The sequence below is a fragment of the Cyprinus carpio genome, chromosome A12 (assembly GCF_018340385.1).
Source record: "Cyprinus carpio isolate SPL01 chromosome A12, ASM1834038v1, whole genome shotgun sequence".
NCBI classification, from domain to species: Eukaryota; Metazoa; Chordata; class Actinopteri; order Cypriniformes; family Cyprinidae; genus Cyprinus; species Cyprinus carpio.
The window spans coordinates 2,562,157-2,589,540 of record NC_056583.1 but is presented as its reverse complement, the minus strand read 5'-3'; the positions used below and the strand labels follow the sequence as shown (position 1 = coordinate 2,589,540).

Sequence of the window (27,384 nt, the reverse complement as noted above, 5' to 3'; positions counted from 1 at the left end):
TCCCTCCCCCTGTTCCTCCTCCCTGCTCCCCTTTCTTCCTGGATTATACTGTTTGGAGCATCTGGAAGCCGCTCCTTGGGGGAGGGCTCTGTCACGATCCATTCCCTGCTTCCAACCAGAGGTTGCCACATACCACTCAGACATTCACCCTGGACTCCATTTCCCAAGATCCTGATTACTCACCTGTTTCCAATAACCCGGACACTATAAAGGTTGCACTCACTCACGTACAGGATTTATTAGCCTAGCTGCCATATCAAGTGCTTGTATTGTTTCCTAGTCTTGTTGTTCTGACCCTAGCCTGTTTCTCGCCTCTGAACATTTGCTGGTTGCCTATCTATTGCCAGTGTTGGCTTATTCTCTTGCCTTGCCCTCTGGACACTGTTTGCTGTTGTATGACCTTTGCCTGTCTGACTATGGTCTTTGAATAAAAAGCTACAATTGGCTCCGACCTTGCCTACATGACCCTGATTGTTACACGTGGTTATCTTGCTACACACGTTTCACAATTAATCCTGTGTATTCATAAACTGACATGTCACACTGTAGCCAACATTCCTAACTCCCGGGTTAATGTCCTTATTTGCACATTTGTGGTGTTGGTATCATTGATTGGATGAATCTGTATGGCACTGGGACATCCTCACATTACCGACTATACTATCAAGTTTTCCACAATGGACTTTTCATATTATAAAGGTAATAATGAAATGGTCTCTTATTTCAAATAATTTTTCTGTACCATTTGATTTTTTTCCATTCAACCACTGAAACGACAATTTATCATACACCACATGGTCTTTCAGTTACTGTCAAACGCATGAGAATATAACGCACAAGAGCGGGTATTAAGTGTCTAGCCGTAACATCGCATTGATTCACATTGTACAATTTTAGCACCAGTGCGGGTTTAAAAGTGGTGCTAACAATGCTAAAAAGCATAGTGGTTAACTACAACATCAAAATAACCAAAACCCCAAAATACTGACCAAGCAAATAAATGTAATAGTCAAGAGGATAAAATGAGAAACTATTTCCTTGTTTTCCCCCATGAAAATAAGTTTTTATCTACGGAAATCACGTTTTCTTTCTCCCACACTCTTTCAAACAAATGCCCTGAAATTATTATATCAAATTAAGAGGTAAACATAAATTGTTGTTCAATTAAGTAAAATACTGACAATAAATGTTAAATTAATGTAAAAAAAAAAAAAATTAATATTACTATGTTATAGTGGAAAAAAAAAACAGAATAACATGCAAATGCTTGAATTTAACAGAACAGTAAAGGCAGCAATTCAACAGCTCCAAATTTATGTAATACACTAAAAAAAAAAAAAAAAAAAGGTTTAAATATTTTATATAATATATATTATTATATACGCTGCGTTACAAATTATTATCCAAGTGATATATCAATAGGATTTTGGTACAATAAAGAGTCAGATTTTTGTTTGTGTGGTTTTTACATCTTTTTAGTATAAATCCCAGACAGGTTTGTTCAATAGTTTGCCAGGTCTTCTTAGGTAAATGGAAACCCTACTTAAAGAAGTTGTTCCAAATTATTAAGTCACGGATCTCATGAAATATGGTGAGGAAGAAAGATCTTTCTGAAGATGAAAAGTATGAAAAAATGCAATGTCTTGCAAAAGGCATCAAAACAAACAATAATTTTTTGAACAGCAAATAGAGATTATTGAACTGTCAAAAGATTTGTGATTGACTTAGAGCACAGATGATCTTGGTCAGATAAAGATTTATTAAGCAAAGTTTCTGTCAAACCAATGAACTGTATTGCAATATCAGCTGTAAAAAAGTCACTGCTGAGCAGCAGACAGGTGTTTGAAGCTACTGGAGTCTCAAGATCCTTCCATAATTTGGAATGCAGTGTATTTTTATTAATAAATCAGCTTTCTCCATCGGCTTCATGGAGGAGGACACCAGCACCACTCCAAATCCAGAGACCAGCCTGCCACTACCCACGAGCGACACAACAGAGATGTTGCTTGAGCCCTCCACAGACAGAAAGCCCAAGCCTGCCGCAATGCAAGAGCCAGCGCAAGAGTAAGCAACTGAGCCTACCATTGCCTCGGAGCCTGAGCCTCACAAAGAATCTGACCAGGTGAGTGAGCTGGCAACATCGTGGATTGTCAAGGGAGTATTAGTGGAGATCAGCGGCTTGGAGGGAAGCCCTGCCCACAACTCCATTGCCGTGAATGCAGTGGATATGGCCTCTGTAAGCTATTAGAAGGAACTTATGGACATTTTAATGAGGATTTAATAGATTGGTTTGGAAGGTAATACCCAATGTTCTCCGAAACACCTTCGTCTCCTGAATCTCTTTTGTCTCTGCTGGTTCCGTCCAGCTCTCCTGAATCTCCTACATCTCCTGAGTCTATGCTGGTTCCACCCAGCTCATGTTCTCCTGTGTTCCCTCCCAACCTCTCTCTCACTCCTCCTCTCCTAGAATCAGCCAGTTCCTTAGCCATGCCTCCACTGGTTCCTGTCATTCCTTCAGCTCATCCTCAATCCACTCCATCCTGTTGGGCGGATCCGCCTCAGGCCTTCCAGTCTCCAGCTCTGCCTAGGCATGAGGATCCCCTGTCTCCGCATCCAGGCTTTGACCCAGACTCCTCCTCGGCCGTCTGACCCATCGGCTCTGCCTTGGCTCCTTGCTCCCTTGTCTCCACCATGGCCCGTCATCCCACTGGCTCCATTGGGCTCCCTCGTCCCTCTGGCTCTGCCTTGGTCAGTCATCAACCCTCCTTCACCACAGGATTCCACTCCTCCGGCTTCGCCTCATCCCTTCTTCCCTCAGGCTCTGTCTGGCTCCTACTTCCCTCCGGCTCCACCTTTGTCCTCAGTCACTCCAGCTCCATCATGGTCCTTTGGGTTCCCGCCTCTACCTCATTTGCATGTTCCATCAGCTCTACCTTGGCCTTCTGGACCTCTGGTGTCACACTGGCTCTCTGTCTACTCGGCTCTACCTGGGTCTCCACCTCCAGCTGCTCCATCTCCATCGCTCGTCCCCAGGGTGTCATCTGCCAAGTCAACACCAAGGCTCCTCCCTCCCCCATCCTGGCTGGTCTATGGACCAACATCGGGCTCCTCCTGCTCCTTGCTCCTCCCTGGCTTCTTTCACCGTCTTCACCTCCCTGGCCCTGAGAAATGTGACTCCTTTTTTGCCTGCCCTTCATCTTAACCTTGTCAACCTCCAGAGCCCCCACCTTCCCTGTGTTCCCATTTGCCTGAGTTTCCTTGTTTGTTTCCATGGGTTTTGATTATTTAGCTCCTCACCTGATTCTGTTCTTACTGATTACTCCATGTAGTTAAGCCCTTAGTTTCCCCCTAGTTCTTTGTCTGGTATTATGTTTGTATTGATGTTGATTTTCCCCCTTTGTTTTCTCCCTGGATTTATTAAAGTACTCTTTGGATTATATTCCTTCGTTGTGCACTTTATATTACTCCAGGATCACATAACAAGTGTCACATAAATTAATATAATTACATTTGATGTAAATGCTGCACTAAACCCATCCTGTGAAAACTCCATCCGAGATGAATCACCAGAGGTCTGGGTTCCTAGCAAATAAAAGAAGCAACAACACAGTTAACTCGTTGATTATTATTATTATTATAAATAACCATATGCACAAGGTACCTGTACTCACATAACAGCTGATAACTGTAAAATGTAAACATTCTGTTAGTCATTCATTCTTTGATTTCCTCTGCAAACATACCTTCAATGGCAATAATGTTCTCTTTGAGTTGTTCACGAATACTTTCCAGCGCGTCAAAGTCAGTTACTTTTAACACATGCTTACTGGTGGGTAAAGATGCAATAATTGCCAGCTCGCTTGTTGCTTTGTCAATATCAAACGCATTGCCAACCTAGGAAAAATGTAGGCACAATATACCACAAATATAATGTTTATAACTTCTGGAATCATTTATTCAACCTCATGTCATTATTGTTATTATTTTGACATGAGGTTGTTTTATTATTTTAATGAATGTTTAACTGTTTTTGTCCATAAAATGAAAGTCAGCTGTGTACAAAACAACAATGGTACCCAGTAACTTTTATTGTATGGACAAAATATAAAAAATTTAAATTCTTCAGAAGAAAGTGAGTCGAACAGGTTTGGAATGACACAGGAGGTAGGCCAATGATGACAGAAATGACATTTTATATACATTTAAATTACACAGTGAACAAAATCATTTTGAAAACTTAAAATCTTTTGCCAGACAAACACATTAGGAAGGGCTACATATTGATCTTACCCCAATAGCGTATCGTGTTATATTTTTTGCTTGTGCTTTTTTGACAGCTTCAGACAAGAAATGATCAGTTGATTCACCATCTGTGATAACAACCAGAATTTTACTGGCTGATGGTCTTGCACCTTCTTCACTTATGAATAGCTCCCTCCTGTTTATAGAAAATAGCACAGAATATTAAATCAATAAATAGTTTAATGATGCAACTGTATATGATACATTTCTTATTAAGGACACATATCACAGTTGTCTTTGTTTCTCTTTTTCTTTTTTTTTCTTGAAGTATTTTAAAATTAGGATGTAATTTTTTTCTGTGCTCAGTTTCATTTGATTTTCTGTCAGAAGTATCTCATGGTTAAATAGAATATTAATGAAATATCAGCAAGCATGTCTTACACAAGTTGTTCTATAGCTTTTGCGGTGTTAGTCCATCCTTTTTTTTGAGATATCTGAGTCACTGCATCTTCCCACAGCTTGGCATTTTTGAAACTTTGTTTAAACTTGTAATGAATGTAACAATTTGTAGAAAACTGTGCAATGGCAAACTGTAAGAAAGAAAGAAATTTAGTAATTGATGCTATGAAAATTGGGGGTAAAAAAATAATACATAATATAGAACATAATAAATGCATTGATTATCCTACCTGTGCATCATGGTCTATAAAACTTTTGATCATTTCTATAACAAAAGCCTTCATCTTTTTAAAATCCTCATAATTTACACTTCCAGATCCATCCATTAAAAAAGCAATGTCAATCTGTGATTTTGGGCATTCTGAGGTTGAAGAAACAAAGAACTGCATCATGTTTTCATCAATCTGAAGCTGCTGAGCAGTGATAATTGTGTCATATCCAGTAAGAAGACTGATTTGTTACAACCCCATTCAAATACCTCTCAGAGTCCTTGGCACAGATCTGCTCACAACATTATCTGAACTGATTTTAAAGCACATGCCATTGTAAGTTGTTACGTCACAATTCTTAGGTATGGTTGGACCACAAACCTGAGAGAAATTAAGATGTTATTTTGACAAACATAACATGACAAACTCTAATCTGGACACTAATGTAAAATAGGAGGTGCAAAATTTCATTATTTTGTCCATCTTTAAGTTTGTCTGCAAGTTTTATATCTAACAACGATTCAAATAATACAAATACTAACCAAAACCACTCTGATGTCCATACTTTTCTACATTAATATATTTTCTAGGCTATCATAAAATAAATTGTCTTAGAAATGTATAAAAACAGCACTAATATTTTATGTTCTTACATTGACAGGGATTGTTAAACATACAACCCCATTCTAAAAAAGTAGGGAAGTTTTGCAAAATTCTATAAAATCAAGAATATGTAATTTGTTCGTTCTCTTTAACCTTTATTTAATTGACAAAAGTACAAAGAAAAGATTTCCAATGATTTCACTGGCCAACTTAATTGTATTTTGTAAAAAAGGAACAAATTGTGATTTTGATAGCTGCAACACACTCCAAAAAAGTTGTGACAGATCCATTTACCATCTTCACATCATCTTTCCTTTTTTGCAATGTTTATTCATTTGGGAATTAAGAATCCAAAGTTTTAGTTTTGCAAGCAAAATGTTTCCCCAATGAAAATGTAAATGTTCATTAAGGCGTTCATAAATGTCTAATAACCATTGTTGGGAAGGTATCTTTGGAAATGTAATAGGTTAGCCTACAGATTACAAGTTATACCCTTAAATGTAATAAGAAGGTGTGAGACGATACTCAAACCGAAAAAGCACGATTCACCCCCACAATGCGGGTTGTCTCGTCATGCTTGTCATGTGACACACATCAGCCACAATAGCGCTGTGTAACTGATGTAGACTTGTTTTATTTACTTTTTCCTTTTTATTTGAAACATTTAGTTGATTTTTTTTTTCCTTTACTTCTGTTAAATTTAAGGTCCAGCCATAATATTTCAATTTGAATACAGTTCAGATAAAGTGTTATTTGCAAGGTATACCAATAAACATTTTGAGATCATGCACTCCAGACAAATTTCTTTTCAGGTAAAGTTGGCCATCTGGTCGAAGTGGCCATCCCTTATAACAAAAAAAACCAATACTAAAACAAAATTAAATAAAAATTCCATTTAAAGGTGCCATGTGTAAAAATTGAGGTAAAAATATCCAAAAAATGACCTACACGCATCAAAAGAATGAGAAGAAATAAGGGCGATGATGTCATTAAAAAAATGTCAAGTTATAGTGCTGCAGAGATATCAACCTTAATTAGCATTAGCATTACTAGCCACGGCCCGACAGGTGTCGTAATACCAGTTTCGGCCATGGGAGGCGATATGCGGGCAACATAACCACCAGCCAACCTGCAATACACGAATAACTCGCACGGCTTGTGGGCGTACTTGAAGCTGATGTCAAGCAAACCGCGCTCGGAATCACAAATCAAATCCGATAAGAAAAGGAGCCGAACCAGAGCAAACATCGGCACTGCTTTCCATCGCTGGAGACAACTGATGGACTTGAAAGAAATGAGCTTCGACTCCGAACTTGCAACATTTCTTTTGGATTAATAAGTAAGATGCTGTTAGTATTTCTCTAGAAGTTTGTTTTATATGTTTGCGTATTTTTTTTCGGGAAGTTATAACATAGAAATGTATCGAAGGCTGTTCGATAAACGTGCTAATGTTAGCGATGGCTAACCGTAGCTGCGTTTGATAGTAAGCTAGCTATAACTTACCCACAGATCCGATCCGGTTTTCACCTGTTATCTACCAAAGCCCGTCTCTACCAAGCTGATGCTAAAATGTAACATTACCTAAGAAGCTTGAAATGTCTTCGATGATAATGAACCCGAGAGAGAGAGAGAGAGAGAGAGAGAGAGAGAGAGAGAGAGAGAGAGAGAGAGAGAGAGAGAGAGCGCCCCGGCCGCGCGCGCACTCACTCACTATATTCAGAGCGGTCAAGTTTTTGAAAGCGTGTGAAAAGAGTCAATTGCGTGTGTCTCACGGTGAATGCTTGAGAGTTGGCAGCTCTGGTTACGTTGGTTGGCGCTAGTTTGGTCAACATCAGCTGTCTGATGTTGACCAATGATGTTGACAGAATGCTGTCTGTCAAATTAATTTAATTCAAATAATGTGTATATACAATTCAAAATGTAATATGAACAAAACGAATATGAACATATTCACTGGTAAAGGTGAAGGGGAGTAGCTTGAAGATGTCATGTTTCAAAATCACTTGACATCACCCAACGTTCCTCTGGAGGCAAAACTTCCTTTAGGCTTCGGCTATGGCTCTAGGGTTGTTGTGAAGGTAGGGGCGGAGCATAGAGACTATGCCGTTTCTCGTTTTTGTTACTCTAGAGTAGACCAATTCACTTTATTGAGGCATACTGCCCCCATCTGGTATGGAATGTGGAGTATGACTTGATTTTTTTGCCAGACATTACACATGGCTCCTTTAACACATATTATCAGACAAACATATTTAACCACATCTTTAACAAACCCAAAAATATATAACCTATCAATCTTATTTTTCCTGTAAAAGCTGGAGTGCCCATTTGGGGAAGTTGTGCCTAATGGTTAGAGAGTCGGACTCGTAATCCAAAGGTTGCAAGTTCGAGTCTCGGGCCGGCAGGAATTGTAGTTGGGGAGGTGAATGTACAGCACTCTTTCCATCCTCAATACCATGACTGAGGTGCCCTTGAGCAAGGCACTGAACCCCCCAACTGCTTCCCAAGCATCTGCATCCATCCACAACTCATATATAAAATTCACAACAAAAATTATTATCAAATTCCAACAAAAAAGACCACACTAAACTAAACATCAAGTTTCACTTGTAAGTTTTATGTGCGAGGCTTCTGGTGTCATTCGCTTCCACCTATTTTTAGCTGTACAAAACAGTTCATTTTGCTGTTTGATATTGCAAACTAGTGTGTCTTACAATGTTATGTACGTCGAAGGAAGGCCTGCCTGACAAATATACAGCCTGTCCCTCTGACCTCTACTACTACGCTCTCTATTCCGGTTGGTCTCTGGAACTGCCAGTTTGCTGTTAACAAAGCAGACTTCATTTCTTCTATTGCTACTCATTCCAGTCTCAGCCTCATGGCACTGACTGAGACTTGGATCAAACCTGAGGACACTGCCACTCCCGCAGCCCTCTCCACTGGTTTCACTTGTTCCCACACGTCTTGTACCACTGGGAGAGGTGAAGGTACTGGTCTCCTTATATCGAAAGATTGGAAATTTGATCTTCACCCATCACCTACAGGTAACGGTTCATTTGAATCACATGCTATTACTGTAACCCACCCTGTTAAAATCCACTTTGTGGTTATTTATTGTCCCCCAGGTCAATTGGGAAACTTCTTGGAGGAGTTGGATGTGCTGCTATCAAACTATCCTGAGGATGGTACTCCTCTGGTACTGCTTGGCGACTTCAACATCCACCTAGATAAACCCCAGGCTGCTGACTTCAACACTCTGCTCACCTCATTTGATCTCAAGCGAGTGTCTACTACAGCGACTCACAAATCGGGCAACCAACTGGACCTCATCTACACACGCTGTTGCTCTGTGGACAACTCTTTAGTTGCTCCACTGCACATCTCAGACCACTTCCTCATTACTGCTAACCTAGTACTTACTCCTGAAGCGGCACACGCTCCAACGCAGGTCACCTTTCGACGGAACCTATGCTTACTCTGTCCATCTCGCCTATCCTCTGTGGTTTCATCCTCACTTCCTTCACTCTCGCAGTTTTCAGCTCTGGACACAAACAGTGCTAAGAACACTTTTTGCTCCACTCTAACCTCTTGCTTGGACAACTTTTGCCCACTGTCATCTAGACCAGCACGCACCACCCCATCTGCCCCCTGGCTGTCCGATGTTCTCCGTGAACGTCGCTCTAAACTCAGGGCTGCAGAGAGAAAATGGCATAAATCAAGAAACTCTACTGACCTCAGTGTGTATCAGTCTCTCCTCTCTTCCTTCTCTGCAAATGTCTTAACTGCTAAAACATCATACTACCACAACAAAATTAACAACTGTTGTGATGCTCGGACACTCTTCAAAACTTTCTCTTCTCTTCTTAATCCGCCTGACGACTTTGCAGTTTTCCTCACAAATAAGACAAGAACCATCAGTGACCAAGGATAACTTCACAATGACTAATGCACACTCTCTCTCCTCCTTCTCTCCACTCTCAGAGATGGACGTTTCCAAACTTATCCTCTCCAGTCATCCTACTACTTGCCCACTTGATCCGATCCCCACTCACCTCCTTCAAGCGATTTCTTCTTCAGACATACCTTCACTTACTCACATTATCAACTCCTCTCTTCACTCAGGAACAGTTCCCTCAGCATTTAAGCAGGCTCGGGTAAGCCCACTGCTGAAGAAACCTCTAAATCCAGCACTTCTAGAAAACTACAGACCGGTATCCCTTCTTCCATTCATTTCAAAGACACTTGAACGAGCTGTGTTCAACCAGCTCTCTATGTTTCATGTACAGAACAACCTCCTGGACAGCAACCAATCTGGCTTCAAAAGTGGCCACTCAACTGAGACTGCCCTGCTCTCGGTTACTGAAGCCCTGCGACTGGCAAGAGCAGCTTCAAAATCCTCAGTACTCATTTTGCTGGACCTGTCTGCTGCTTTTGACACCATTAATCACCAGATTCTCCTGTCCACCCTCAGAAAGATGGGCATCTCTGGAACCGCACTCCAGTGGTTTAAGTCCTACCTGTCTGATAGATCCTTCATGGTGTCTTGGAGGGGTGAAGTTTCTAAGTTACAACAACTTGCTACTGGGGTTCCTCAAGGCTCAGTACTTGGACCACTTCTCTTCTCCATCTACATGACGTCATTAGGATCTGTCATTCAGAAGCATGGCTTTTCCTATCACTGCTACGCTGATGACACTCAACTCTACTTCTCATTCCAACCAGATGACCCGACGGTAGTTGCTCGCATTTCAGCCTGTCTGAGTGACATTTCTAGCTGGATGAATGACCATCACCTTCAGCTCAACCTTACTAAGACTGAACTGCTGGTGGTTCCAGCTAACCCATCGTTTCATCACAACTTCTTTATACAGCTGGGTTCGTCAACCATAACTCCTTCCAGGACAGCCAGAAACCTAGGAGTTGTGATGGATCATCAGTTAAGCTTCACAGACCATATTGCTACAATGACCCGGTCCTGCAGATTTGCCTTATACAACATTAGATTAGACCCTTCCTGTCAGAGCAAGCCACCCAACTTCTTGTCCAAGCTCTTGTTCTCTCCAGACTGGGCTATTGTAATGCTCTCCTGGCGGGCCTTCCTGCATGTACTATCAAGCCTCTGCAACTGATCTAGAATGCAGCAGTGAGGGTTGTCTTCAATGAGCCAAAAAAACATCACACTACACCCCTCCCCACAACATTACACACTCTACAACAATACCCTCTCACAAAAAACACAAATTAATGAACCTATCCTACCAAACAAGAACAAAACAACTCACCAACATACCTAAGCTCATTAGTTCAATCTTATGCGCCGCCCTCCAGATGTTTGCGCTCTGCAAGTGAACAACGCCTTGTGGTACCATCCCAAAGAGGTTCAAAATCACTCTCACTGACCTTTTCCTGGACTGCGCCCAGCTGGTGGAATGACCTCCCGATCTCAATTCGAACAGCTGAGTCTTTACTCATTTTCAGAAAACATCTAAAGACTCATCTTTTTCGCCTGTACTTAACCAACTAATACTAGTACTTACCTTTTCTTTTCTTGTCTATCATATTCTTATAAAAAAAAATAGCACTTGTATACCGTTGTTGTTCTCTTGTTGATCTGATTGCTTCTATTGTTCTCATTTGTAAGTCTCTTTGGATAAAAGCGTCTGCTAAATGATTAAATGTAAATGTAATGTAAATTTCAATGTATTATCTCAATTACAGCTAAAGAATCCGAAGTCTCAAACATTTTTACCTTTTACTGCACTTTGATATTCTTCTCATTATTGCCCTAGAGTAGTTAATGAACTACAAGTCTTGCACATTCACAGAACTGGCTTGCTTCCATGTAGAAAAATAAGGCGGATAGGTTATGAGTAAAATAAATCAAATCACATCTTAATTTATGTATAAAATTCCAAACAACTGATAGAACATGTTGTGTTGACATTAAATTCGATTAAATTTGAATATCAGAATATTAAGAAATCTGAATATTGATAAAAATAAACTCTACAATATATTAAAGATGTGATAACACAAGCAACAACAAATAGGCTAAAAATAACAAGAACATTTAAAATGGTAAGCATACGTAAAAAAAAGTTTTGTTTTTTTTTATATAGCCAATATACTCTCTAAATGTCACAGATTCACCAGCCACCTACACAAGATCCCTATCACCCAATTACTAATTACGGACACCTGATTCCACTTACCATACCCCTTATCTAGCCGCTCACCTCACTCCCTCATTGGCTGGTCTGAAGGTTGCAGACTTTCTCCAGGCACCTGCTTAGCTCCCCTAAGCGTCGTGTCTCTTTTTCTCCTGCAGGAATTCCCCGAAGGAATTAAGATAAGGACTGTGATTTCTCAGTTGATGTGCTTCTTTGACTGTTTTGAGTTTGCACCTACTGTTTTGATTCAACCCTCTGTTTCAACAATAAAGAAGCGGATAAATTATGTTCCACTGTCTTCCACTGCCTCTCTATCCAGTTGTGACACCTAACGTGTGAAACAATCTTTAATTGTGTCTATATTTTAAAGCTTTAAAATTTATGCATCTACATTTTTCTCCTCTTATCCTTTCTTCACTCCACAGATTAAACTTCATACCTCGACTTCCTTTCAGTTCTCTTTTTTTTTTTTTCTCCATCTCTGACTTTAATTTCGTGACTGCAGTCTCATTTCTGTTTTCTAAAAAAGTAAATCATACATGTCAACTATAAAATAACCAGTAAATATCAGTTTATTTAATGAATTTGGTAGGGCTGCCCCTTAATAGTCAACTAATTGTTAGTCGACCAGAAGAGGCTTGGTCGACCCAAATTTTTGTCGCTTATGTGTTATACGCCAATCAAAAATGCGATCAAACACTATATAAAGTCGATGTGCACGATATACTCATGAAATAAAAACCAACTCAATGCGCATGTCTTAATCCCATAGGAGGCAAAAAAATATGTACATAAATTAAACAATATCATTGAGTAATAATCTTACAAATCAGCAACAGCCCAGCAAATAAAATTAAATATCACTCACCACTAAAAGGGATTCTTCCTGCTCTTCTTATAATGTGCTAGAAGTTATAGACATTTTAAAAATGTATAATTGTCTCTATTTAACAGCATTAACTTACATTAGTGAAAGACATTTTCCCTCAGGTTTTTGTATTTATTAAGCACTGATAAACACAACAGCAGTTGACCATAGTGCTGTACAAATAAAATAAAATAAAACAGTAAAAAGAATAAAATCAGTAAACTCAAAGGATAATTTAACATACAAAGTTTAAAAAGCCAATAAGAAAATAAGATTTCAATTTAGCTTTAAACTCATAGACAGAATTTGAAGCTTTCACAGATAAAGGAAGGCCATTCCATATAGCCTTGGTCCAACTATTGCAAACAGTAAAAGGTAGATAGTATTTTTTCAAGCTGGATGTTGTGCTTATGATCAATAATCATGTCTTTGCATTCGACCAAACTGATTTGCAGAAATCAAAACATGAGTCCCAGTCGCCGTGAAGTGTGAGCGATTAGGCGGCAGAGGTTTGGAAAAATAATAATAATAATAATAAAAAAAAAAATATTTTTATATTTTTATAAATTTATTTTTTATGCCTGCAAATACAGGACAAAATGATGCCTTAAATATGTGACGATTCCATATTATACGGAACAGTTGGCAAATATAATAAAATGCAAAAGAGAATTGACTCAGGGGGCTCCCAAGTGTTCGAGGCCCTGGGCTGCAGCCCATGTTGCCCATTAGGATAACGCGGCACTAGGTAGGACATCCAAACGCTTGCCTATCATCAACCTCAGATATGGCTTATCATCTGAAATATGTATTAGCAACTTTACATGGCCGCTCAATCTGATGTTAGCCTAGAGAAATGTCCGCTAGAGGCCCTGTACCAAGTGGAACACTTTATCTGCACTTTCGGTCTTACAGACTTACAATGGCCGCGTGCACGTGTCCGTTAAGTCTATGAGTCCGTAGGGTGTCCCATTTGTCATTTTAATGTTCAGAAGGGTGCTCACGAGCGCCCCCTTTGCGGCCGTCATGCGCCCTTGATCTGCACTTCTGCCGAGCCCGTACTGGGGCGAGCTCCACAGCAGACTTCTACCCGACAGTCAACGCGGCATTACATCATGAAAGTGCGGACTCAGAGAAAGACCACGAGGGTTTAGGGTGCCATTTGGGACAGGGCCATATAGTGTCTGTGTGGAGTGTGAAGAGTAGCATGCTCACTGCATGACAGATGTCAGCGCTGGTGCACTCACTTGCTCTTAAAAATACTCCCTCATTTTTGCTCATACAGATAAGAGTTATACATCTTTCAAATTTGTAAAGACTCTACATTTATTTGTGTGCACTCACAATAACATCAGAATTGAACATCAGAAGGATGAGCTTTCTGTCATCTCTCTATGTACTTGAGCACGAAACTCCGTGTATATCTTTGCCTTACAGACATTTTACATTTACATTTACATTTAATCATTTAGCAGACGCTTTTATCCAAAGTGACTTACAAATGAGAACAGTAGAAACAATCAGATCAACGAGAACAACAACGGTATACAAGTGCTATGACAAGTCTCAGTTAGTCTAGTACAGAACACGTAGCCAGGTTTTTTTTTTTTTTTTGTTTTTTTTTTGGAAATATATAGATAAAAAGAAAAAAGGTAAGTACTAGTATTAGTTGGTTAAGTGCAGGCGAAAAAGATGAGTCTTTAGATGTTTTTTGAAAATGAGTAAAGACTCAGCTGTTCGAATTGAGATCGGGAGGTCATTCCACCAGCTGGGAGCAGTCCAGGAAAAAGTCTGTGAGAGTGATTTTGAACCTCTTTGGGATGGCAACACAAGGCGTCGTTCACTTGCAGAGCACAAACTTCTGGAGGGTGCATAAGATTGAACTAGTGAGTTTAGGTAAGTTGGCGCCGTGCCAGTGGTCATTTTGTAGGCAAGCATCAGTACCTTGAATTTGATGCGAGCGGCTACTGGTAGCCAGTGTAACCTGATGAGGAGAGGAGTAACATGGGCTGTTTTCGGCTCATTGAAGACAACCCTCGCTGCTGCATTCTGGATCAGTTGTAGAGGCTTGATAGTACATGCAGGAAGGCCCGCCAGGAGAGCATTGCAATAGTCCAGTCTGGAGAGAACAAAAGCTTGGACAAGAAGTTGGGTGGATTGCTCTGACAGGAAGGGTCTAATCTTCCTAATGTTGAATAAGGCAAATCTACAGGACTGGGTCATTGTAGCAATATGGTCTGTGAAGCTTAACTGATCCATCACAACTCCTAGGTTTCTGGCTGTCCTGGAAGGAGTTATGGTTGACGAACCCAGCTGTAAAGAGAAGTTGTGATGAAACGATGGGTTAGCTGGAACCACCAGCAGTTCAGTCTTAGCAAGGTTGAGCTGAAGGTGATGGTCATTCATCCAGCTAGAAATGTCACTCAGACAGGCTGAAATGCGAGCAACTACCGTCGGGTCATCTGGTTGGAATGAGAAGTAGAGTTGAGTGTCATCAGCATAGCAGTGATAGGAAAAGCCATGCTTCTGAATGACAGATCCTAATGACGTCATGTAGATGGAGAAGAGAAGCGGTCCAAGTACTGAGCCAAGTTGTTGTGACTTAGAAACTTCACCCCTCCAAGACACCATGAAGCATCTATCAGACAGGTAGGAGTTAAGCCACTGGAGTGCGGTTCCAGAGATGCCCATCTTTCTGAGGGTGGATAGGAGAATCTGGTGATTAACAGTGTCATAAAGCAGCAGAAAGGTCCAGCAAAAATGAGTACTGAGGATTTTGAAGCTGCTCTTGCCAGTCACAGGGCTTCAGTAACCGAGAGCAGGGCAGTCTCAGTTGATTGGCCACTTTTGAAGCCAGATTGATTGCTGTCCAGGAGGTTGTTCTGTACAAGAAACATAGAGAGCTGGTTGAACACAGCTCGTTCGAGTGTCTTTGCAATGAATGGAAGAAGGGATACCGGTCTGTAGTTTTCTAGAAGTGCTGGATTTAGAGATGGTTTCTTCAGCATTGGGCTTACCCGAGCCTGCTTAAATGCTGAGGGAAATGTTCCAGAGTGAAGAGAGGAGTTGATAATGTGAGTAAGTGAAGGTACGACTGAAGAAGAAATCGCTTGAAGGAGGTGAGTGGGGATCGGATCCAGTGGGCAAGTAGTAGGATGACTGGACAGGATAAGTTTGGAAACATCCGTCTCTGAGAGTGGAGAGAAGGAGGAGAACGAGTGAGCATTAGTCGTTGTGAAGTTATCCTCAGTCTGCGGTGTGGAGAATTGGTCACTGATGGTTCTTGTCTTATTTGTGAGGAAAACTGCAAAGTCATCAGCTGTAAGAGTCGATTGAGGAGGAGGTGGAGGCGGATTAAGAAGAGAAGAGAAGGTTTTGAAGAGTGTCCGAGCGTCACAACAGTTGTTAATCTTGTCGTGGTAATATGATGTTTTAGCAGTGAAGACGTTTGCAGAGAAGGAGGAGAGGAGAGACTGATACACACTGAGGTCGGTAGAGTTTCTTGAAAAATATATCTATAGAGAGTGAAATGTCTACTTTCAAATAACCCAAATAACCCAATTCAAATGGAAGACTAATATTCTCAGATTATGTAATCTGTATGAACCAACAATATTTACACACCGTGTGAGCCAACAATATTTAAACACATTACAAGAAAACTAACAATGTTAATTTTTGCATTTTATTCCCTGTTACTGTAGTAACAAACAAAGCAGGAACCATCATAAGGCAGTCTTCCTTTAAGGTGTGGCCACACCCATCAGTGTAACATTGCATCAACCAAAACTATTTTATCATTTAGAGAAATAGTGTCCCTTTATTTAAGAACCATTATTAAGTGTAAATCCATTGAGCACAATACAATCAATCTTATTCGGAACACAAATTAAGATATTTTTGATGAAATCTGACCCTCCATAGACAGCAACGCAATTGAAATGTTCCCAGGACTAGAAACGTATAAACACATTGGAAAACAGTCCATGTGACATCAGTGGCCTTAACTTCAGTTTTCCAATGCTATGAGAATACTTTTTTTTTTTTTTTTTTTGAGCGAAGAAAACTAAAATAATTTACTCAACCATTACCACCATGAGAAATTTCTTACACAATTAATCAGAGTACCCAATAATTTATTTTACTTAATCAGTGTTTTTTTTTTTTTTTTTTTTTTTTACGTTTGGGGGGGAAAAGCGTAATAAGCGTAATAAGCGCTGGTTATGCTTAGGGGAAAGCATATGTATGCATTGTAATACTCTCTAAAATGCCAGATGATGGGGGAGAAGAATGGTTGAGTAAATTATGTTATTTGTTTTCTTTGCGAAAAAAAAAAAAAGTATTGTATTTACTATGTTTCTGGGCCTGGGAACATTTGCGTTGGAGGGTCAGATATCTCTCCGATTTCATCAAAAATATCTTAATTTGTGTTCAGAAGATGAGCAAATGTCTTACAGGTTTGGAATACATGTAGGTGAGTAATTAATGACATAATTTTCATTTTGGGGTGAACTAACACTTTAAAGCCCATTCTATCTGAATTCAACTACCAGATATGGATGTCATGCCATACAATTTTTACGACTGCCTTTGTATTAAACGTAAATTTAATAAACACATTGTAAGATTCATTGAACAGAAAGAGCAAAGAACATTTACATTATTAATGAAACTTTTCAATGACTTCATTCTAGCCAGAGTTCAAGCACTCTCAAAAACTCCCGTTATAATCACTGAAGCTGTTTACACTGTGAAATGAATCTCTTACTTACATTCGTACACACATCTGCACTGTTGTTTCTGATGAGAGCAGAATACAGTCAGCGAGTGTGGGCACTGAACAAAACACCAGCGTTTCAACGATGACTCATCTGAACGCCTCTAATTGGCCATTGCATTCATAAGAATCGTGTGTGACTGGTTATAATGCACAGAGCTGTAAAAACGAGTATGTCTCTGGCTCAGCACAAGCCTAAGCACGAACGCAGATTTGAATTTAGTAGCTGCTGATGTGCTGCACTGAATGTTCTAAACACACCGGTGTGATCGTATCAGATATAAAAAATATTATACTACTATTTTTTGTCTTTTGGAAGCTGCATTCAAAATCCAATTGGCTCAAAAATCTGAGGGGGGCACGCACATTTGTGAGTATCCTTGCAAATATGGTTGGTCATGACTTGAACGTAAACAGTCAAGTAAGACTGATACATGTGTATCAGTAGCCTATTAGTGGACTGGATCTGTGAAACGTATTTCCTACTGTCTTTATTTTTAATGATAAACAACAAAAGACAAGGAAGTCACTCACTTCTCTTGATTTAATTGCTTTTATAACTTCAACCAAGATTGATCTTTAATTTATAGTGAAATATTTTACATTTGTTTAATTTCAATTTTCTGGTCCTGAAAATTACTGTTAAACACCTGAAACACCTGAAAAACACAGTTTATTTATTTATTTTTGTATCTTTGCTCCATTGTATTTGTTTTTCTATTGCTGTTTTTGCACCTCTTTTTACTTTGAGATCATTCTGAGGTTAGATACAGATTTAAAATCATAACAAGAAATAGTTTAATAGCTATTATACTGTTTTTGAAATCAAATCTTTGCATAGCTATGACAGTAAAACACTGGCATCTAACAATGCCTTGTAAAAAAAAACCTTCCATAAACCCAGATAGGAAATAAAACAGTTATCGAATAAGCATGTGTCCTATTCTGTATCATAAACTCCTGAAAATGCACCTCAATGGAAAGTGAACACACTAATAATTTATTTATTAATTATTAAGGCACACACAGAAGAGAGTATTTTCTTCTGGTGAAATGTATTTTATTGATGATGCACTATATCAGTATACACAACATTAAAACTGAAACATCATTACTGAGTGTAACTTCACACAATCAAGTATTCCACCAAATTATAACTATCACACCTAGAAGCAAAAATTATTTGATAAATGGAAACAGAATAAAGTTTCAAAATATTTATATTTTAGCTAATTTAACTGTTTTGTAATAATCATTAAATCAATGACCTACCATTACAGAGCATTATAATATTAATAAGCAATTAATAATTATTTTTGATATCATGATAAAGCCCACACTTGCAGTAGGCCTACCTGTGCCAAAGCGAAAAGTCTGTGGGAGCGCCAGTGCAGTTATTTGTTTGTGTGGAAACTAATTTATTGAACTAACAAAGCGATTACACATATAAACACTTGAAAAACACAGCAATGTCACTTAACAGTTAGCTTACCTGTAAAATCAGTAAACACTATGTCAGATTAAAATTTCGCTACAGAGCACATTGGAATAGTCCTAAAAGCGTGACTTCTTCTCATGAAAATGAGATGCATCTGTTGATGCATTTATAACTACTTATTAAAGACTTATAATGCATTTGTAAATTACTTATTAGTAATTTATGAGCACCTTTATAAACCTGTTACAAATAGAACCTTAATGTAAAGTGTTACCCTATGCACTTTTGCATTGAGAAATGTGATTTTTGATTTGTTTAATAATTCTGTCATGAAATTTGGCACAAAATAATGAGCCATAATCCAGCATTCCTCGCAGAGATGTATATTAGGGGTGTGACGAGACACTTATCCTACGAGACGAGACGAGACATGAGATTGGGTTCACGAGAACAAGACGAGAAAGATTGTTAGACTGTTTTCAAAGAAATCCTCAATGATGATATACAGTATATAGTGAAAAATAGTATTTTATTCAACTGAAAAACACAAAATGCAAAAAATGTAGATGCATTTTGAAATCAACTTGTGCTTTATGAAATTAAACTTCTAAACTTATTTTAATTAATTATATACAGCAATAAAACAACATGTAAACTAGAGCTGCACGATTCTTGATAAATTGAGATCACGATTCTGAAGAAAAATTCTAAAAAAAAGATTAGAAAACTATAATAAACATAATTTACTAGTGGTTCTGACAAAAAGTTTCATTGCTTAAGTCTTTAAACATATATATTAATTTAAACAAAATAAAAAATAAAAATAATCAATGAAGGAGTCTGTCTCAATTCATAAAGACATGTTTCACAGTTGGAATCTCCTGAATGAATGATTCAATGACAAATACTTTTTTAAACGGGCAGTTGTCGCAACCTCCTGGCAGAAGAGGATAACTGTTATCATACACGAGTCATTCTAAATTTAGGGCTACATTTCATGTCAGCCAAAAAAGTCAGAAAATCAGTATTCTTTTTTCTTAAATAAATTAGGTGGTGGAATAATATATACCCTTAAAGGGGTCATATGATGCAATTTCCATTTTTCCTTTCTCTTTGGAGTGTTACAAGATCTTGGTGCATAAAGAAGATCTGTAAAGTTGCAAAGACTAAAGTCTCAAATCCAAAGAGATATTCGTTATGAAAGTTAATACTCCTCCAGACCAACAGAAAATGTTACAAAACTGCCTGGAAGAGGACGTGTGTCTATATCGTCCTAATGTGCGGTGAGAAGGAGAGTTTGAGTAGCTAAAGACTCTCCAAGGGTCACAGCAGGAGAATTGCAGAAAATAGTTGAGTTGTGAATGTCTTCGATTAAGACACCCGAGAGCGATAGAGAGAGAGAGATAGAGAGATAGAGAGCGCAGCGGCAGCGCCCCCCGGCCGCTCCCTCCCTCACTATATTTCGGAGCGGGCAAGTTTTTGAAAGCGTGTAGAAAAGTAGTCAATTGCGTGGGTGTCATCACTGTGAAATGCTTGATGATGCCTTTGGCAGCTCTCTGGTTACGTTTGGTTGGTTGCTAGCGTGGAGTCAACATCACGACTGGTCTTATGTTGACCAATGATGTTGTAACAGAATGCTGTCTGTCCAAATTAATTTAATTCAATAATGTGTATATACAATTCAGAAAAATGGTAATATGAACAACACGAAATAATGACATATTTCCACCTGTGTAAGGTGACAGGGGCAGTCGCATTGAGATGTTCATGGTTTCAAAATCACGTTGACAGCACCCAGCGTTCCTCTGGAATGCAAAACTTCCTTTTAGGCTCGCGAGTATGGCTCTAGGGTTGTGAAATGTGAAGGTAGTGCGGCGGAGCATCGAGAACTACTGCCGTTTCTCGTTTGTCCCTACGCTAAGAGTACGACACAATTCCACTTCTATTGAGGCGACTACGCCCCCATCTGGTATAATGGGAATGTGGAGTAGTAGAACTTGATTTTTTTGCAGACATTACACATGGCCCCTTTTAATACATATATCAGACAAACATTTTAACACATCTTTAACAAACCCAAAAATATATAACCTATCAATCTTATTTTTCCTGTAAAAGCTGGAGTGCCCATTTGGGGAAGTTGTGCCTAAGGGTTTAGAGAGTCGGACTCGTAATCCAAAGGTTGCAAGTTGAGTCTCGGGCCGGCGGGAAATTTGTAGTTGGGAGGTGAATGTACAGCACTCTTTCCATCCTCAATACCAGACTGAGGTGCCCTTGAGCAAGGCACTGAACCCCCCAACTGCTTCCCAAGCTGCTGTGTGTGTGCACTTTGGATGGGTTAAATGCAGAGCACAAATTCTGAGTTTGGGTCACCATACTTGGCCACATGTCACGTCACTTTCACTTTCACTTGTAAGTTTTATGTGCGAGGCTTCTGGTGTCATTCGCTTCCACCTATTTTTAGCTGTACAAAACAGTTCATTTTGCTGTTTGATATTGCAAACTAGTGTGTCTTACAATGTTTTGTACGTCGAAGGAAGGCCTGCCCGACAAATATACAGCCTGTCCCTCGACCTCTACTACTACGCTCTATTTCCGGTTTGGGCTCTGGAACTGCCAGTTTGCTGTTAACAAAGCAGACTTCATTTCTTCTATTGCTACTCATTCCAGTCTCAGCCTCATGGCACGACTGAGACTTGATCAAACCTGAGGACACTGCCACTCCCGCAGCCCTCTCCACTGGCTTCACTTGTTCCCACACGTCTTGTACCACTGGGAGAGGTGAAGGTACTGGTCTCCTTATATCGAAGATTGGAAATTTGATCTTCACCATCACCTACAGGTAACGGTTCATTTGAATCACATGCTATTACTGTAACCACCCTGTTAAAATCCACTTTGTGGTTATTATTGTCCCCCAGGGCAATTGGGAAAATCTTGGAGGAGTTGGGTGTGTGCTATCAAACTATCCTGAGGATGGTACCCTCTGGTACTGCTTGGTGACTTCAACATCCACCTAGATAAACCCCAGGCTGCTGACTTCAACACTCTGCTCGCCTCATTTGATCTCAAGCGAGTGTCTACTACAGCGACTCACTAATCGGGCAACCAACTGGACCTCATCTACACACGCTGTTGCTCTGTGGACAACTCTTTAGTTGCTCCACTGCACACTCAGACCACTTCCTCATTACTGCTAACCTAGTACTTACTCCTGAAGCGGCACACGCTCCAACGCAGGTCACCTTCGACGGAACCTATGCTTACTCTGTCCATCTCGCCTATCCTCTGTGGTTTCATCCTCACTTCCTTCACTCTGCAGTTTTCAGCTCTGGACACAAACAGTGCTAAGAACACTTTGCCCACTCTACCTCTTGTTGGACAACTTTTTGCTCACTGCCTAGGACAGCATCGCACCACCCCATTCGCCCCCTGGTTGTCCGGATGTTCTCCTGTGAACGCCGCTCTAAAACTCAGGGCCGCAGAGAGAGAAATGGTGGTTAAATCAAGAAAACTCACCATCCTAGTGGCCAATCTCTCCTCTCTTCCTTCTCTGCAAATGTCTTAACTGCCTAAAAACATCATACTACCACAACAGGGGCTCAACAACTGTTGTGATGCTTCGGACACTCAAAACTTCAAAACTTTCTCTTCTCTTCTTAATCCGCCTCCACCTCCTCCTCCATTGACTCTTAGAGCTAGCTGACTTTTGCAGTTTTCTTCACTAATAAGACCAAGAACCATCGACCAATTCTCCACACGCCAGACCCCAAGTATAACTTCACAACAGCTAATGCACACTCTCTCTCTTCCTTCTCTCCCACTCTCAGAGGCGGTTGTTTCCAAACTTATCCTGTCAGTCATTTTCTGCTTGCCCACTTGATCGATCCCCACTCACCCCCCCTTCAAGCTATTTCTTCTTCAGTCATACCTTCACTTACTCACATTATCAGCATTTTAAGCAGGCTGGCGGGTAAAGCCCACTGCTGAAGAAACCATCTCTAAATCCAGCACTTCTAGAAAACTACAGACCAGGTATCCCTTCTTCCATTCATTGCAAAGACACTTTGGCCACTCAACGTGTTCAACCAGCTCTCTATGTTTCTTGTACAGAACAACCTCCTGGACAGCAACCAATCTGGCTTCAAAGTGGCCACTCAACTGAGACTGCCCTGCTCTCGGGTTTACTGAAGCCCTGCGACTGGCAAAGAGCAGCTTCAAAATCCTCAGTTCTCATTTTGCTGGACTTGTCTGCTGCTTTTGACACTGTTAATCACCAGATTCTCCTGTCCACCCTCAGAAGGTGGGCATCTCTGGAACCGCACTCCAGTGGTTTAAGTCTCCTACCTGTCTGATAGATCCTTCATGGTGTCTTGGAGGGGTGAAGTTTCCTAAGTCACAACAACTTGCTACTTGGGGTTCCTCAAGGCTCAGTACTTGGACCACTTCTCTTATTCCATCTACATGATCGTCATTAGGATCTGCCATCATTCAGAAGCATGGCTTTCCTATCACTGCTTTCGCTGGTGGCACTCCTAACTCTGCTTCTCATTTCCAACCAGATGACCCGGCCGGTAGTTGCTGCCATTCGAGCCTGTCTGAGTGACATTTCTAGCTGGATGAATGACCATCACCTTCAGCTCAACCTTACACTAAGACTGAACTGCTGGTGGTTCCAGCTAGCCCATCGCTTTCATTCATCACAACTTCTCTATACAGCTGCAGTTAAGTCAGCCATAACTCCTTCCAGGACGGCCAGAAACCTGGGAGTTGTGATGGATCATCAGTTAAGCTTCACAGACCATGTGCTACAATGACGGGGTCCTGCAGATTTGCCTTATACAACATTAGGAAGATTAGACCCTTCCTGTCAGAGAGCAAGCCACCCAACTTTCTTCACGTCCACAAGCCTCTTATTCCTCTCCAGACTAGAATGTTTTACATAATGCTCTTCCTGGCATTCCTGCATACCATATCAAACTTCCCCAACTGATCTAGAATGCAGCAGCGAGGGCTGTCTTCAATGAGCCAAAAACAGCTCCGCGTTACTCCTCTCCTCATCGGGTTACACTGGCTACCAGCATGCTCGCATCAAATTCCTGAAGTGTACGGATAAAGCTTGCCTACAAGGCGACCACTGGCTCGGCTCCAACATCACCTAAGCTCGTTTATTTCAATCTTATGCTTCCCCTCCAGAAGTTTGCACTCTGCAGAGTGAGAGCGGCGCCTTGTGGTGCCATCCCAAAGAGGTTCAAAAAATCACTCTCCACGGACCTTTTCCTGGACCGCTACCAGCTGGTGGAATGACCTCCGATCTCAATTCGAACGGCTGAGTCTTTACTCATTTTCAAAAAACATCTAACGACTCATCTTTTCAGCCTGCATAACCAACTAATACTAGTACTTACCTTTCCTTTCTTGTCTATCATATTCTTTAAAAAAAAAAAAAAAAAAAACCCCAACCTCACTGTATGTTCTGTAACTAGACTAACTGAGACTTGTCCTTAGCACTTGTATACCTCATTTTTAACTCTCTTATCAGATTGCTTCTATTGTTCTCATTTGTAAGTCTCTTTGGATAAAAGCGTCTGCTAAATGATTAAATGTAAATGTAATGTAAATTTCAATGTATTATCTCAATTATGAATACACTGGTTTGTAGTGCAAACAGTTTTACCATTTACTGCACTTTGATATTCTTCTCATTATTGCCCTAGAGTAGTTAATGAACTACAAGTCTTGCACATTCACAGAACTGGCTTGCTTCCATGTAGAAAAATAAGGCGGATAGGTTATGAGTAAAATAAATCAAATCACATCTTAATTTATGTATAAAATTCCAAACAACTGATAGAACATGTTGTGTTGACATTAAATTCGATTAAATTTGAATATCAGAATATTAAGAAATCTGAATATTGATAAAAATAAACTCTACAATATATTAAAGATGTGATAACACAAGCAACAACAAATAGGCTAAAAAATAACAAGAACATTTAAAATGGTAAGCATACGTAAAAAAAAGTTTTGTTTTTTTTATATAGCCAATATACTCTCTAAATGTCACAGATTCACCAGCCACCTACACAAGATCCCTATCACCCAATTACTAATTACGGACACCTGATTCCACTTACCATACCCCTTATCTAGCGCTCACCTCACTCCCTCATTGGCTGGTCTGAAGGTTGCAGACTTTCTCCAGGCACCTGCTTAGCTCCCTAAGCGTCGTGTCTCTTTTTCCTCCTGCAGGAATTCCCGAAGGATTAAGATAAGGACTGTGATTTCTCAGTTGATGTGCTTCTTTGACTGTTTTGAGTTTGCACCTACTGTTTTGATTCAACCCTCTGTTTCAACAATAAAGAAGCGGATAAATTATGTTCCACTGTCTTCCACTGCCTCTCTATCCAGTTGTGACACCTAACGTGTGGAAACAATCTTTAATTGTGTCTATATTTTTAAAACTTTAAAATTTATGCATCTACATTTTTCTCCTCTTATCCTTTCTTCACTCCACAGATTAAAAACTTCATACCTCACTGCCTTTCAGTTCTTTTTTTTTTTTTCCCCATCTCGATTTTAAAATTTCGGACTGCAGTTCATTTCTTTTTTTCAAAAAATTTAAACATACATTTCAACTATAAAATAACCGGTAATATCAGTTTTTTTTAATGAATTTGGTGGGGCCCCCCCTTTAAATATCAAAAAATTGTTAGTGACCAGAAGAGGTTTTGGTCGACCCAAAAATTTTTTGTCGCTTTTTGTTTTTTTCCCCAAATCAAAAAGCGATCAAACACTATAAAAAGCCCGGTGCCGATATACTAAATAAAAAAAAAAACCAACTCAATGCGCATGTTTAAACCCAAGGAGGAAAAAAAATATTTAAAAAATTAAAAAATTATATTTGGTAATAATTTTAAAAAACCAGCAAAAACCCCAGCAAAAAAAATTTAAAAATATCCTCACCCCCAAAAAGGGGATTTTCCCTCCCTTCTTTTAATTTTCCCTAAAAATTTATAAAACTTTTTAAAAATGTATAATTGCCCTCTTTTTCCCCATTAATTTAATTTTTGAAAGCTTTTTCCCCTTCGGGTTTTTTTGTATTTTTTAAGCACGGGATAAACCCCAGCATTTTCCCCCCATAGTGGGGAAAATAAAAAAAATAAAAACAGTAAAAAAAAAAAATCAAAACTAAAAGGGGAAATTTTAAAATCCAAATTTTAAAAAGCCAAAAGAAAATAAGATTTAAATTTGGGTTTTTAACTCATAGACAAAATTTTTGAAGCTTTCACAGAAAAAGGGAAAGGTATTCCATTTTACCCTTTGGGTTTCCAATTTTTGCAAACAGTAAAAAGGTAGATTTTTTTTTTTAAAAGCTGGATTTTGGGGGCTTATGATCAAAAATCCTGTCTTTGCATTCGCCCAAAACTGTTTTTGAAAGAAATAAAAACATGATTTCCCGGGTCGCCGTGAAGTGTGAGCGTTAGGCGCAGAGGTTTGCAAAAAAAAAATTAAAATAATAATAAAAAAAAAAATATTTTTTTTATTTTTAAAAATTTTTTTTTTACCCCTTAAAATACAGGAAAAAAATGATCCCTTTAAAATATGTGCCCGGTTCCAAATTTTATGGGAACATTTTGGAAAAATATAAAAAAATTTAAAAAGAAAATTTGAATGGGGGCCCCCAAAGTTTTTCGGGGCCCTGGGCTGCACCCTGTTCCCCCATTGGGAAAAAGGGGCATAGGTGGACCCCAAACGCTTGCCTATCATAAACCTCAATATGGCTTATAATCGAAATATGTATTGGGAAACCTTTACAGGGCCCGCTAATTGAGGGTTGGGGCCTAAGAAATGTCCCTAGGGGCCCTTTGGTCCCAAAGGGGAAAACATTTTACCCTGCCTTTCGGTCTACAGATTACAATGGCCGGTGCACGTTTTCCGTTAAGTCTATGATTCCCGGAAAGGGTGTCCCATTTGTTTTTTAATGTTCAAAAGGGTGCTCACGGGGCCCCCCCTTTTTGGGGGGCCGTCATGCGCCCTTGACTGCCCCTTTCTGCCGACCCCCGTACGGGGGGCGGCTCCCAGCAGACTTCTACCCGACAGTAAAACGCGGAAAATTTCATCATGAAAGTGCGGCCCCGAGAAAGACCACGGGGGGTTTGGGGGTGCCATTTGGGACAGGGCCAAAATAGTGTCTGTTGGGAGTGTGAAGAGTCCCCTCCCTCACTGAATGACAAGGTCGGGCTGGTGCCCCCATTGCTCTTAAAAATACTCCCTTTTTTTTGCCATCCGATAAGAGTTAACATCTTTAAAATTTGAAAGCTCTACTTTATTTGTGTGCCCCTAACAATAAAAATCAAAATTTGAACTCAAAAGGATGCGCTTTCTTCATCTCTATGACTTGAGCACGAAACCCCGTTTTAAAATCTTTGCCTTACAGACTTTTTAAACATTTCCCTTTAAATTTTAAAATCTTTGGGCAAAACCTTTTACCCAAAAGTAAACTTACAAATAGAAACAGTAAAACCCAATCGATCAACGAGAACAAAAAGGTATAAAAGGGTGCTTTTAAAATTCCCCGTTAGCTAGTCCCGGAAAACTTGCCAGGTTTTTTT

At 39.7% G+C, this 27,384-nt stretch overlaps 1 protein-coding gene across 1 annotated transcript in view; it reads right to left on the bottom strand.

Annotated features, from left to right (window-relative positions):
* The window catches only part of LOC109064709 (integrin alpha-M-like), a 70,653-nt gene that overhangs the window by 9,889 nt on the left and 33,380 nt on the right, over positions 1–27,384 (bottom strand). The window contains exons 5-10 of the mRNA XM_042767136.1: positions 5,180–5,291; positions 4,932–5,062; positions 4,684–4,832; positions 4,291–4,438; positions 3,744–3,894; positions 3,509–3,582 (exon numbers count right to left, since the gene is read on the bottom strand). Of these exons, the coding sequence (XP_042623070.1) occupies positions 3,509–3,582; positions 3,744–3,894; positions 4,291–4,438; positions 4,684–4,832; positions 4,932–5,062; positions 5,180–5,291 (765 nt within the window). The remainder of the gene's footprint in view (positions 1–3,508; positions 3,583–3,743; positions 3,895–4,290; positions 4,439–4,683; positions 4,833–4,931; positions 5,063–5,179; positions 5,292–27,384) is intronic.